Below are 13,517 nucleotides of genomic sequence, written 5' to 3'. Positions count from 1 at the left end.
ATGCGTTGGGTGTCAGCTTGGAAGGACTCCACCACATGGCTGAGGCCCAACTAAAACATAACGTAACGTGACGTAACATACCCCTTCTCCCACTGGACAATGGACAACAGGGGTTTCTCTGGACAGCTGCTGACTTGTGGATATAAGCAATAGTTAATGAATTTTCAGCCCCTGCCTGAGTGCAATGTTCAATGCTAATGATTTACAAGTACACACCAGTGATATGACAGTTCAAACCATTTGATACAACAGCCTGCCCTCTCTTTATTTGAAGTTTGATAAAGTCTAAATCTCGGCCTTGATTGGAGGTACAATGGATCACTTGATCATACATGTGATCCAGACACTTTATCCTTAGGGTTGTGTAATTAAACAGCACTTTTGGCTCCAGCATGACTGCAATAAATTTGAGCTGGTTCAGGCCTGAACTGATGTGTGACTCTCGGAAGGTAGTAAACATCAGACAATCTGAAGTGGTGATGAGATTCTATATAGGACTTCGGGCAATGGGGAGTAGCATTAAGGGTCCTTTCCTTGTTTAACACGTGAATTCTTCACTGCTCACTGGTTAGTTGTGCTGTTTGCCCAGGTTGGGAATGTGTCCAGCTCAAACATAGGTCTTCCCCATGTGTTGATGGCCAGTGTGACACAGAAGACTCCAATGATGTTCATCACTATTCCAGATCTAACCTGTGAGGACAAAAGTCCAAACCAACAACAATAACCAAACACCAGCACAGCAAACTGGAGCAAGGCCTATCTGTACATACACAAGAAAGACACATGGTCAAGTAAATCACAGAAACAGCTATTGTACCCACTGGCCTATGTTCTTGCTTAGGTGGAAATACCAGGGAACACGCTGTGAAAAGCCTTTGAACAGTTTGCTATCTAACTAGTCTGGGAGCTTTAAGGCATGTGCAGCAAGTTGCTCTTATTAGTTCAAGAACAGCTTCTGCCTTCTTCAAGTCTCCAGTTAGAAAACCGATAAAGTTTGGGTGTTCGGCACAGAACCTGGCACTGTGTGGTCTGGCAGGCAATCAGAGGACCAGAGCCTAGGGCGACTGATTGTTACCTTCTGCTTTCAGCTCCAGCGGAAACAAGGCTTCAGCTACACTCGCCAAAGCCCCAGAAGACTGGAAAGCACTGACTGCATTTTAACCCTTCAGTGTCTAAGAGACTTACGACTTGTCAGTTTTTAATTTCAGTTGGGCTGGGTTGTATGTCTGCTGAAGCCTGTGAGAAAGGTACTGTTACTTCAGAGACATAAATCTTTATGGTGATGTTAACACCACGTAAGAGAGGGGCATAGGCTGGTAGTTACAGCCCACAAAAGCTTCCTGGTACTTTGGAAATATTTGGCTAAGAAAATTATACTCTTGCCATATTTTGGGATAAAGGCAATGGAGAGCTTCAGATAAGAGAGCAGGCAATTATCATCTTACCATATCCAAAACACGGATGTGGCCATAGGAAAACACTATTGCATTTGGCGGTGTTGCGACAGGTAGCATGAAGGCAAAGGAAGCACTGAGAGTACCAGGCAGCATAACATACAAAGGATGGATCTTGACAGATGCAGCCTGCAAGGAAATGGAGAGAGTATCACGATGGAGGTGTTCCAGAAGAAAAGCATACAGAACATTTCCCAGGCTATTGAGACACACAGGCTCCTTTTATTTCCTGGTATCCTAGTATTTCCAGGGTAACCTACACGCATTTCATTCTGAAATCCACACGTGCTTAAGGATAACTTTGCTCTCATTTCCTGTCCCACAATACTTAAAAACAAATTCTTTCTTGTTGTTTGTTTTGCTCTATGGTATAATTTGGAGTTCTGGTCAAATTTATCCAATGATCTTTTCTTTGACCTCGGACCACACTTTTGCCAGGGTAACACAGGGACAGGATTATAATTACTAGGCATGTGCAGTAACGCTCTTAGACATTACATAAACTCTGTGGGACTCAGAACATAAGTGCCAGTTTCAGTCACTAATAGCTTGGCACCTTGACTGGGATAATTTTACTTTGATGAAATGGTCTAAAATAAAGTGGTTCTACTTTACAAATTAAAGAACAAAGTAGCCTATTTTTTCCTTTATGCTATGAAAGTCAATTCTGCTCAGAAAAGGCAGCAAACTTACCAGGTTTTCCTCTGTAAGCTTTAAAATTGTTCTGGCTTCCTATGGAAAATGACACATTTCTAATAATCAGGCCTACCACTTTCTGTATTCTAGCATCAACCCATGAAGATGAAGGAATTATTCAAAGGGATGAATAGAAAGTGCTGGATTTTGTTTTGGTTTGGGTTTCTTATGTGTGTGTTTTTCCAGTTCTGAGTTGGTGGTTCAAATACAAAATGACCAGAAGTAACTGATGTTTCTTGAGCCATATTAAAAAAGCGACTCTCACTTCACTTTCTCCAGGGCCAAGGGACACACCTTACAGAAGGCTTGAGCTGGCTTCCTTTTCAGTGAGGGTGCCATGGGATAGGCATCCTGAATTAGCTTCTTCCCCAAGAAGCTGGTCCTCAGGGTTCAGGCACACAGGTAGGGCAGATGATTGAGGAAAGTTTGCATTCCCACTTTCTATCTACATATAATGCTACAAACATAGCAGCGAACACCAGTTGAAATCACTATCCATTATGGTATACTGTCAGATGGGCTGTTTCATCACTGTCTTTCAGATTAACATTGAAGCAATATTCAAGACAATAAATATGACACTGCTTTGCCACTAGAGACTGTCAGTTGAACTCTGATCTCCCAGCTGATAGGATAACAAGATGGAAGTAAGCTTACCATGGATGAAAAGACAGGTAGGAAGAGGGTGGCTGTGGCAACATTACTGGTGCATTCAGTGAAGACAGCTATAATAAGTGAAAGTACTGTTGCAATGGCCCACGGTGGGATAGATCCTAGTGGAGTCATTTGATGACCCAGCCAAGCTGAGAGCCCAGAGTTCTGACAAGAAAGAAAAGTGTTTTTCAGGGAGGCTTAGAACCCCTAGCTCATGAACAGGGAACTCATGTTACATGTAATATTCCTACCAAATAATGCTAAATGACTCCTGAATTATATAAACGTCATCCAGGAAAGCACAATGATCTGTCACAAACACTAGAAGAAATTCCTTGCCAACTAGGCATAATACTGAGTCCCACTTTCCTGATCTTTCTGGAACACAAATACTTGCTCACACTTTGGTTATAAAATTATGGTTTTTGCTAAATAGAAACAATTTCTGCTGAGACTATTGCAAATACTTAATGTATTACTCAGAAGTTTCCTGGCATGTTTTCCTAAGGTTTCTGAAGATACTAATGCTGTATGAATGCTCTATTGCAGGAACATAGGCAGTGATTGATTCAAACAGCTTACAAAACATTTGACTTGATGGCTTCTAATGCTCTGGAGCTTTAATAACGTATGTATGATATATGTAGATGCATGTAAGGCCCTAGAACTTTAATTTGCCCCATGGTTTAAAGCTACCTAGCCACAAAAGTCACATCTGAATATGAGTTTCCCCAAAGCATGTCACTCTTGATAGCTAAGGCCTGCTTTGATTTAGATGCATCTCAGCAGTGGTGAAGGAAACAATATGGTTCACCTCAAGATTCTTCCCTGTCTTGGGAATTCAGCTGCCTTTTCTGTGAATTTATGAACACAGGACCAAACCATGGGCTTATGGAATGCAGCATATTGCCTGGCAACAGCCACTGACATGAAGTTCAAGAAAGCTCACTGTACACAATTGTGGAAGATATCTATCCACAGTGATTTTCTTCCTGACCACTTCAGTAGTGGTTTGGTTTAACTCTGCAGATACATATCCTTTAAACAGATCTCAAATGGTCCTGAAAATCATACAAGTGTTATCTACAAGTGTTGTGGAAAGTGTCCCTGCTCATGGCAGGGGGGTTGGAAATAGATCTTTAAGGTCCCTTCCAACCCAAACCATTCTATGACTCTATGATCTCTACTTCTATTTTTCTAGCGAGGGCTGGGATCAGGATGATAACAGAAATAAGAAGGGCTGCTTTTCTGGTCCATCCAGCCAGTGAAGATCCCAAACTACTCAGCAGCCTCCAAGAGGTAAGATACATTGAAGAAACTTGGTCAGAGCACACAAATTCCTGAAAAAGAGGCACAAGCATTCACCTCTCCTCACAGCAAAATCCAAATTTTGCTAATTTGGATCTGCCTCCAGATCTGAACATCTCTACTGGGTTTGGCTTTGGGTGCATGCCCAGTAAATACAGGACTAGATAACAAACCAGGGAAGATCGCCTTTGAGTCAGAGAAAAACAGATGTCAGGACATACTGCGCTTGCATCAGCCAAAGCAAAACCTCCTCCCAGCAGCAGCACAATGCTCCAGGGCATCTTCCTCTGAACCACATTCCAGTCTAGCAGCGGGGCTGATAAAAATGGCTTTTTTATATCTGAAGTGAGAAATGAAAAGCAGAACATGTTTTAGGAGAGTGAAGACATTTTGTCTCCTGTTAGACTGAGAAACCTGCTCAGGGTAAGGGTAATACACATGAGCAGGGACCGTGCCCCAGCCCTGCCCAAGAGCCACCGTGAAGAACTGCATGCAAATCCAGTATATGTTTCTGCCACGTTAGCTGGAGCTCGCTGTTCCACAACACTACAATCCCTCTTTTAAATACCTTCTTCAGTCTGTTCAGGGTCAGACATGCTTGGATTCCAGCCTATGAATTTGGGTTTATTAGCAGGAAGGATAAACAGTAGCAAGGCAATAAACACAGCAGGAGCAGAATCAGTGATATACCTAAAGAAGAAAAGAGAATAGAGCTTAGAAAATCGACATTCTCCTAGAAGATGGCGGCCTTCCAGCATTGTGGTCACTGCTCTTTGTCATCCTGTTTGGGGCTTGTACTGTAGCAAAATGGGTCATTAGTTCATGACTGAGGTCTCTCAGACCTGCCACAACACAAACACAGTAATAAAAGAAAACTATCTACAATACACATTAATAACCAGAGTCACAGATGACAACGGCTCCTGGGAGCAAGGTTCCTTCTCTGCGGTGAAGCCAAGATTCAACAGCTTTATCTCAAAGAAAGATGTGTAAAGAAATGGCCCGAATGATAGTCCCATTGTGCATTTTATGTTCTTAATATGCCACAGACCTTATACAAAGAAGCCACTCAAAGCACCAAATCAATTTCCCAGTGAGTTCTATGCTATTGTTTAGAGACAATATTACCAAATACTCAAATGATTGGAGCTTGTATGAAAAAAAATACTAATGTGTACATCAGTGTGACTGAGATCAAGCATCACAGAATCTTCTCTTCCTTTAGGAGGTTCAGCTTGCTCCATGTCCCAGTCTCCAGCCTTCATTGCAGCACAAACTGTCAAACAGTAGATCAATTGGTGATCCCGCACAGGAGTGACAGGATCAAGTGCAGCAAACGTGAATTCAGATAAGGTTGGAATGAATGACCCCACACTCAAAATGAAATGTAAGAGCAAAGGAATCTGACTCACAACCAAGAAGGTACAGGATGAAAAAAACCCTAAAAACTTACTTTTCTCCTTCTGGGAAGAGCCTGGTGGCCCAGCCTTTTACAAAGCCTGGGTGTCTGGAAAACCACAAGAGAACCAGCAGAACAAACATCAGGAGGACATTGAATTCAGCGTAAGAGATAGGGCCCAATTTCTTCATTTCTGCCTTCAGTACGTTGTATGCAGCTTTTTCTTTAGCAGTTCTCTCTGTCCCACAGCCCCAGCTTTTTTTAAAGCTTCAAGAAAAAGGGAGAAGAAAATACTGTAAGTATTAACATACTAGAAGGATTTAATATGCTCGCCACTCTGAAGCTGTCACCCCTGGGGACAGACACAGACTACAGCAGAGGCCAGGAACAAAGAAATGTCAACAGTGTCAAAGTATTTCATGGGGACATGCCAGTTCTCACAGAAGAATGGGGTCTATGAATGGATGTAAGTCTCTGTCCAATTCGGAGCAACCTGGGATGAAAAACTCAGTGTTGAATCAAGGGTAGCAAAACAGATATGCTAGCTCTCCTAGGGTTGAAATTCTCAGATGTAAAATTGAAAAATAAAAAGGCAATTCTGTCTGAACATTAAGAACGTATAAAGCTTTTGCCTTGGTGCAACTCCCACAAACACAAAAGGTTTCCAGACGTCAAAAGTTGCTGTGAAATGGAACTGCTCTCTGCTACAAAACTAATAACTTGTCAGTGCCTTTATTTTACTCAGATTTCTCAGTAAGTTGATCTGCATGAGCTGAGGGGTTTACACAGTATCATGTAGTTAAATACTCACTTGAGTCCCATGAAGGAGCACTGTAGCCAAAGCCAAGCAAGTACCAACATCAGAATCATGTTTGGGAATGCAAACCCAAACCAGGAAGCAAAATTCACAACATCATTATTTTTGGGGTATAACCTGAAAGGAAAAATGCTTACATTTAGTAATCTACTCTCCCTTTAATATGTGTTAGTGACAATTATACATGTAAATCTAGGACAACCATTACAAGTAAACATAGGCAACATCCATAGCCTAACTGAAGTCAATAGGAAGACAGCCTGGATTTCAGAGAAGAATTTAAATGATCCTCTGTTTTCCCTGAATTTTACTTTAGTGCATATAGGAGCTCATGTTGATATTTTAGGTCTCAGTGAGACAAGCACTGCTGGAAGATCTCCCACGTGTTCTAGGTACCTTTCACTTCCAACATGTCTGCTGATTTATCCCAAGACAGGATGTTCTTTCTTCCTCCCCATTCATTCCTCTGCTGATTACCAGCAAGTATTTCCAAGTTTCGCAGGAGACCTATAATACCAGCACATAGCTGCCTAAAAAAGGCTGAAGCTGAAAAATGTGGGCCCTCACTCTCAGTTCATCAACCGGTTATTGCTTATAGTTTGCAACTGAACCTGCTATCAAAGACTGGTCAGTTGGTCAGAGAAGCAGTAAGATAGTAAGTAAAAGAAACAGCAAGACTGACTTACTGATTCATCTGGCCTTTCAGTACCATGTTTGGTCCTGTTCCAGTGAGCGTTGCAGTTCCTCCAATGCTGGCAGCATAGCATACACAAAGTGTCATTCCCTTACATATACGCTTCCTCATTTTCTTTTCCTCAGAAGATCTGGGGTCATCAGGGACTTGTCCATTGCTTATGACTAGACACAAAGAACACGACTTGCCTCAGGTAAAGTTAGGGAAGCAGAGAGTTCAGGACAGGGTCTCCAGGCTCAGTGCTTCCACTTTGTGTATGCCATTTATTTTAATTCAAAAAAACCAACCACAGATATGTTGTCAAACACTTTGGACTCATGTTCATGAGGAGCTCAAGAGAGAGGCTGACAATCTGTGTCTACACGATCCAAGGATGCTGTTGTCCATATCAATGCCACAGTTACTCAGCAATAATTTCCTGTTTCACAGAGAGGCTTACCACCAGCCAGATATTGTAGTCACTGGAACCACTCCAATACCACAGTAAGAGCCCAGCTAGCTTTAACAGCTGTGAATATGGGCAGAAAAAAATCCACCCAAAACCAAATTCTTGCCTGGTGTAACTGTTAAGATCAATATGTTATGTCAGTTTACACCAACCATGAAATTTTGCTGCTGTGTCCATTGTTCTCTGAGGTTAACAGTCTAACCGTGAAGTCTGACTGGACTAATGGAACAGGACAATGAATTTATGACATATACAACCAACTTAACAATACCAAATATTTTTTGCACACATGTATTACCTCCACTATATGTTAGAATACATTAGTCAGCAAAGCCAAGCAGATCCTTCTAAGTGGACAGAAAACCAGTAAAATTATTATTACTGGTCTTGGAGCAGAAGTCTGGTTTTGGGATTCAAGAATCAACATTAAAAAGAGCATTTGAAAATATGAAAACTTATCTTTATTACAACTGTTTGGAAGCTAGAAATGAGCAACCTTACAGAGTACTCTGTGACCAAGTGACATTCTCGTGGGCTTGCACATCTTGCATAAACATGGTGTCTGAGCTTTGCACAATAATAGTGCCTTCTCGAGTGAGGTAAGAAATGAAGCAACTGAAAAGCAGAAATCACAGTTGTATCTAAACTATGCCTCCAAGGTCCAAACAAATATGGCAGTGATGAGTCGATCTCATAACACAGAAATGCCTGGCACACATAAACACCATTCTTCTACACTGTGTCCTCCATGGACATGTTAGCCAGAAAATGGGCATGGTATGTCCCAAGGAGAAGGCTTGAAATGGGGAACATAGTATGCACTACCAACATTTGCACTCATTCTTGCACACAGTCATACAGGGAATCGTGGCAGATCAACTTGCTGATTCTGTGAAATAACATGAAAGTTCCCAAGACAATCCTTTCTCCTCTGAAAGAGGAAGGCACTATGGATCTGATCTTTAATGGTATTTAATAATACAGCCCTCTGTCACGGCACAGCAGAGCAGTGAAATCAGAGGGACTGAGTTTGTCTGCATGGTTCAAATCAAGTAAAACCTACTGCAGAACCACAGCATCGACAGAAGGACCATGTGGAGTCAAGCACCAGGGTAAGATCACACTTTAAAGCATTCCAAAGAGTAGTTTGTCTACTGTGAGTCAAATGACACCAGCTCCTCTTTTCCATATAGCTTTTAAAGTATTCCTCTTTCTTCTCTCCACCTCCACGTACAACCTTGTCAATAAAGAGATATTTATTACCCCAGAACAGAAATGGGTTGCACTTGGACAACATTTTTTGAACATTCATACATAGCTTAGAAGCTGAATCCCCACTGACAATCACAAGATTTGGAAAGTGGGATGCTGGGGGGTTGAATGATATTTCCCACAGGATATGCCTTTCCCTTCCCTGAGCAGGCAGTTAAGTCTAGGGAAACTATGAGAGGTTGACCCCAGCTTGAAGGAAAGAGCGTAACAGTCTGCATGAGATCTAGCACTAAGCATAACAAAATGGCAGCCATCAAAACTGGAGGCCATTTTGTAAAACCTAAATGTCATGCATTTAGGGATTTTCAGTCAGGTTACCATCATCTTTCCTTGGAAAAGGTACAGAGAACTCCTTCTAGGTCAGGGAGCTCTGACTGCGGTAAGCTCAGTAAAATCAACTCACTGCTGAGTAGGTCCTTACCATGCACTGAAGTGGGATCTGATGCATTCTTTTCCTCCAGCTCAATCACTGTATTTGTTTGCCCAGTTACTTGTTCTAGCATGGTCACATCATACTCTGTGTTGTCCATCTGATCCAGAACAGCCTGAACAATGGGAACCATCATAGCAGTGGTGGCTGTGTTACTTATCCACATGGACAGGAAGGCAGTGACTACCATAAATCCTAGCATGAGGCTGAAAAGAGAGAAACAGGCAGAGGTGAAAGGAGGAAAGAAAGTAGATGCTGTTGAGCTTTGTAGTTCTTGTAATTCAGAGAGTAGAGCCCAGACAGGGATGTGTGTAGCGTCCAGTAATACAAAGCAGAGCCAGATTCCCCTCTCGGACAGCTCTGCCACCTTCACTGAAGGAATCCCAGAAAGCCATTTAGCTCCTTAGTCTGCGCATGATTAAGTCTGTCATAATTTATCCCCAATGGCAAGCATCTAGAATTTAGCCGGACGCTGGTTTTGGCTAAAGGACAAATAAACTGTTCCTCCTGCCAGACTTCACCTCTGGAAACTCTGTACAAGTGCAGCTAAAGAGGCTCTTGAAGGTTCCCGTCCCTGCTGACTGTTAAACACCATCCCTAGGCCTCTACTAAAGTGACACAGGCAAGGAAGAAGTAACGTAATATTCTTACAGTGCAGGTTTCACCCCAAGAATCAGCAGGACCCTCAGCGCAATCCTTTTGTGAAGATTCCACTGTTCAACAGAAATTGCAACGATCAGCCCTCCAACAAAGAGCATGTTTGTGTCATTTAGGTACTGCAAGCACACCTGAAAGACAGAGAAGGTAGGTCAGGGGCCCAAATGTTGCTCTTGCTAGCTTCACTAGTACATTTTGCCTGCCATCCTCTCAAAGCCATTTACTGCACCAGGCCCCATCCCAACACTGGCAGAAGGGGCAGTTGCAGCAGAGCTACCTCGAGTTTCCTGAACCCTTGATCCCCTGTTTAAGTGCTGAACTGTCTAGTGCAGGTGCTCTTCGTGCACCACGAACATTCTTTTGGGATCATCAAGAGTTAAGAAAGTATAAAATGACAGCAGTTTCCTAAAACATTGTTAGGGGCTCAAAGTATTGTGTAGGTACTAGAAATGCTGAGCTCCAAAATGGATTTCTCAGCACCTTTAGCAGCCACACCTGCCCTTACCAGCTTGTTGGCCAGTAGTGAATATGAGCTACAGTACCTAAATACAGCCTCTCTCCCTTGGACTAAAGCACCAGCACAAACAGCCAGAATGAGCTTTGGAGGGGACACAGTGTACTTGCAGCCATCGTGATGTCTACCCTGTCAGAAGAAGTTTGTCCCATGCATTTTGAGATATGTCAGCACTGCTCTCTCATGGGATGGGTTATGAACACACAAGCTGCTGGCACTAGTGGGATGCTCTCCAGCAGGATCCATGCCCAGAAATGGACTTTCTCCTCTACAACCTCAAGCCCCACACCTTTAACATTTTGGGCAAATGTGTACTTAGTTCAGCATCTTTCCATACAGGAACCCTGAACACTGCTGAACATGTTCAAAACCACCACTACAGAACTGGAGCGTTTTCCTATCAGACTTGTTTGCTAAATATTGACAGGGGGATCAGAGCAGTGGATATCCCTGTATCAGATCTGGATTGAGCAAGTTCCTTACTGATTTAGAGCTCTGAACTCCAAGCAGAGGGAAAAATACCACAGGCATGAGGGAGGTAACAGCCAGTGGGATCACTTCAGTGCACCAGTACACAGCCATGATGATGATGATATACGCACATTTGGCCTCCTGCAACATAATGAAAGAACATTTAAGCATAGAAAACCATTCTTAAAGATAAGAAACACATCGGTAGCTCTCATAAGGGGCCCAAACACTCCACTGCCTGTAGCTTAACAAGTTATGCTGAAATAAGTAGCAGAGACATGAGGATTTAAACTTGTACTTTTAAACCTTGTTCTGAAGTCACTTGCATAAAAAGATCTTTTTGACCACAGTGTTTGTTCTAATGCACCCACACAAAATGTAGGGTGTGAGGAAAACAAGCCTTCCACAGCTAGGTAAGTACAGTTTGCAGTGTGCAATTACCTCTTGGCAGTTGAGGTAAGCAGATTTCACATCTAGGAGCCAAGGATTTTTAGTGATGTCTGTCGATTTTGGCATTTTCTATTTTGAATTAATGATTTTCAAGTGGATGATTAGCTTGTCTGAAATTCACAATTCGTAGAGGTGTGTCCAGGAACACACCTGAGCCCAGAAACTGTCTCACTGGATAATTTAAAAGTTCTTAACTTCTTTAAGTAAAACTCTTTCACCTTCTTTCTTGGTGACTAAGCACGTTAGAGGTATTTAATTACTTTCCCAATTCATACTGTGCTTACCTACTAAGAGGATTCTCTAGATGAGAAATGTTGTAACATGTCTTTTTAAACTGTTGATCGGGCATTTCTGTAACCTAGCCTTCCTTGGTCTGTACTTTCAAACTTGTCAGGAGAAGCAAGCATTCATTAGCCAACAGTAAACAGTGTTTCAAAGCTTAAATCAGTGTTCTGTAGCTCAGAATTTGCTCATATTTAGAGTATGTGTTTATAGGATTTGATTCTAATGCAACAAATGGGACTTTATTGCAAAAATAAATGGTGTTACAGTGACATTTAAAAATTGCTGTAAGGTGGTATTTATAAATAAGGGTGTGTTTTCCCTCATTTTGTTGAGAAGCTTAAGAACCAGAAAACAGCCTTTGTAAGTAATTTGAATTTTTTTTTTTCTTCATGTTTCCAGGAGGTTAATTACAAGTTTTGAAAAAAATGTTTCTTCAGAGACTAAAAGATATCAGACAGATCCTGTTTAAGTCTCTTCCCTTAATAAATATGAGGTGAGCTCATGATACGATTTATGCTGTACCACAGTAACTAAGTGCTAGAACTGACTGTGGTTAATCTGTTGCCAGTGTGAAAGACAGATAAACAACCCTAAGCGAATAAAATTCACAATACAGAAGAAACATTGGTTTGTAAAGTGGAGAGTAAATAATTCATGTGAAGTTCAAAAATACAACCATGCTTATAAATTAACTCCAACAACCACAGCCAATTCAAACACCCAAAGATCTGGAATTAAACACTTACCTGTACCTACACCTATAGTGATTAATGGGATTTGTGGGATTTCTGTGATTTATGGGAACATTCACAGAATGTTTCTTTGGAGTCTCTGCACAGTTGACAGGAAACACAGTGATCTGCCCTCTCACTGGGAGCCAAAAAAGCAGTCACTGACGGAAATGTTACTCTCCCGTTGTGAAATACCGTAATTTCCCAGATTAGACTGATGGCACAATACTCCTACAAATACCAGAAAACTGAAGACATACTTATTTTTTTAGGGAAATTATCTTTCCTGGTATTGATCGAAGTAGTGCCCAACAGCCAGGAATTCCTCTTTCAGCATTCAGCTGAAAGGCAGGGCTGACATTATGTAGACAGGTAAACCAGAATGGCTGGCAATTTGGTTCATAAATATGCATGACATTTCCCTGTACTTTAAAATGCACTGAGCACTCTAGGTCACTCAGAAGAAAGACTGGTTTTAGCATGAGAATAGATTCTAAAGCTCTAGTAGGCTAAAATACTGTAAACTGAACTTTCACATTTTCCCAAGAAGGCTACAAGACATTAAAGACCAAACTCTTCACCTAGGCTATTCCAATTTTATGCCGGTATAACTCCATTGAAAGGAAAGGAGTTGTGCCACTGCCATCAGTGGAGTAAGATGGATGTGAATTGGCGGATACTGCATTTGAAACCCTGTTACGATCACTGCATAAGGCACAACGCACAGCTTCCGACTGCACCACTGGTGGAGAATGCCAGTCCGCAACACGCCTTAAAGCATCCCAGAGCCTCAGCAGCAGAAGGAGCTGGAGAACCCAGGAGTCCTGTCTTTCAGCCCACTGCCATCATTACTGGATAATGCAAGACACAATTCTCAGTGTGCAGGACAGTTGTGCCTATATTTATCTTTGGCCCCAAAAGAATTGCACCTAATTTGCAAGATGGGGTGGGTCCGTGGGAGCCCCAGGTCCCGGCAGTGGCACAACCCTCAGCATAGAGGCTGGCACAGAGCTCCTTCTGCAGGTTCAGCTGCCTAGCACCAGTGTCTGAAGAGGATTTGGGAGCGAAACCTGCAACACACGCTCCTGAGATCTGGGACTGCGCGGCTATCGAGCGGCACAGAAACGCCCCGGGGACGAGGTGGCAGGAAGGATGTGCTTTGGCCGGCTGTGGGGAAGCAGAAGCCTCGGCAGGGATGGGGCACTGCTGGCTCGGGTGGCAAAGCAGACGCTGCGGC

General features: G+C 42.5%; 1 protein-coding gene across 1 annotated transcript in view; it reads right to left on the bottom strand.

The window, feature by feature from the left end:
- Nucleotides 1–561: 561 nt before the first annotated feature.
- The window catches only part of SLC13A5 (solute carrier family 13 member 5), a 16,428-nt gene continuing 3,472 nt past the window's right edge, over nucleotides 562–13,517 (bottom strand). The window contains exons 2-13 of the mRNA XM_009641838.2: nucleotides 13,009–13,022; nucleotides 10,827–10,955; nucleotides 9,824–9,960; nucleotides 9,164–9,378; nucleotides 7,015–7,186; nucleotides 6,323–6,445; nucleotides 5,566–5,778; nucleotides 4,681–4,802; nucleotides 4,334–4,452; nucleotides 2,808–2,969; nucleotides 1,446–1,583; nucleotides 562–690 (exon numbers count right to left, since the gene is read on the bottom strand). Coding sequence (XP_009640133.1) covers nucleotides 562–690; nucleotides 1,446–1,583; nucleotides 2,808–2,969; nucleotides 4,334–4,452; nucleotides 4,681–4,802; nucleotides 5,566–5,778; nucleotides 6,323–6,445; nucleotides 7,015–7,186; nucleotides 9,164–9,378; nucleotides 9,824–9,960; nucleotides 10,827–10,955; nucleotides 13,009–13,022 — 1,673 coding nt within the window. The remainder of the gene's footprint in view (nucleotides 691–1,445; nucleotides 1,584–2,807; nucleotides 2,970–4,333; nucleotides 4,453–4,680; nucleotides 4,803–5,565; nucleotides 5,779–6,322; nucleotides 6,446–7,014; nucleotides 7,187–9,163; nucleotides 9,379–9,823; nucleotides 9,961–10,826; nucleotides 10,956–13,008; nucleotides 13,023–13,517) is intronic.

Source organism: Egretta garzetta, unplaced genomic scaffold, assembly GCF_000687185.1.
Source record: "Egretta garzetta isolate BGI_Z169 unplaced genomic scaffold, ASM68718v1 scaffold337, whole genome shotgun sequence".
NCBI classification, from domain to species: domain Eukaryota; kingdom Metazoa; phylum Chordata; class Aves; order Pelecaniformes; family Ardeidae; genus Egretta; species Egretta garzetta.
Note: the sequence above shows the minus strand (reverse complement) of the source record. Positions and strands in the feature narration are given on the sequence as shown.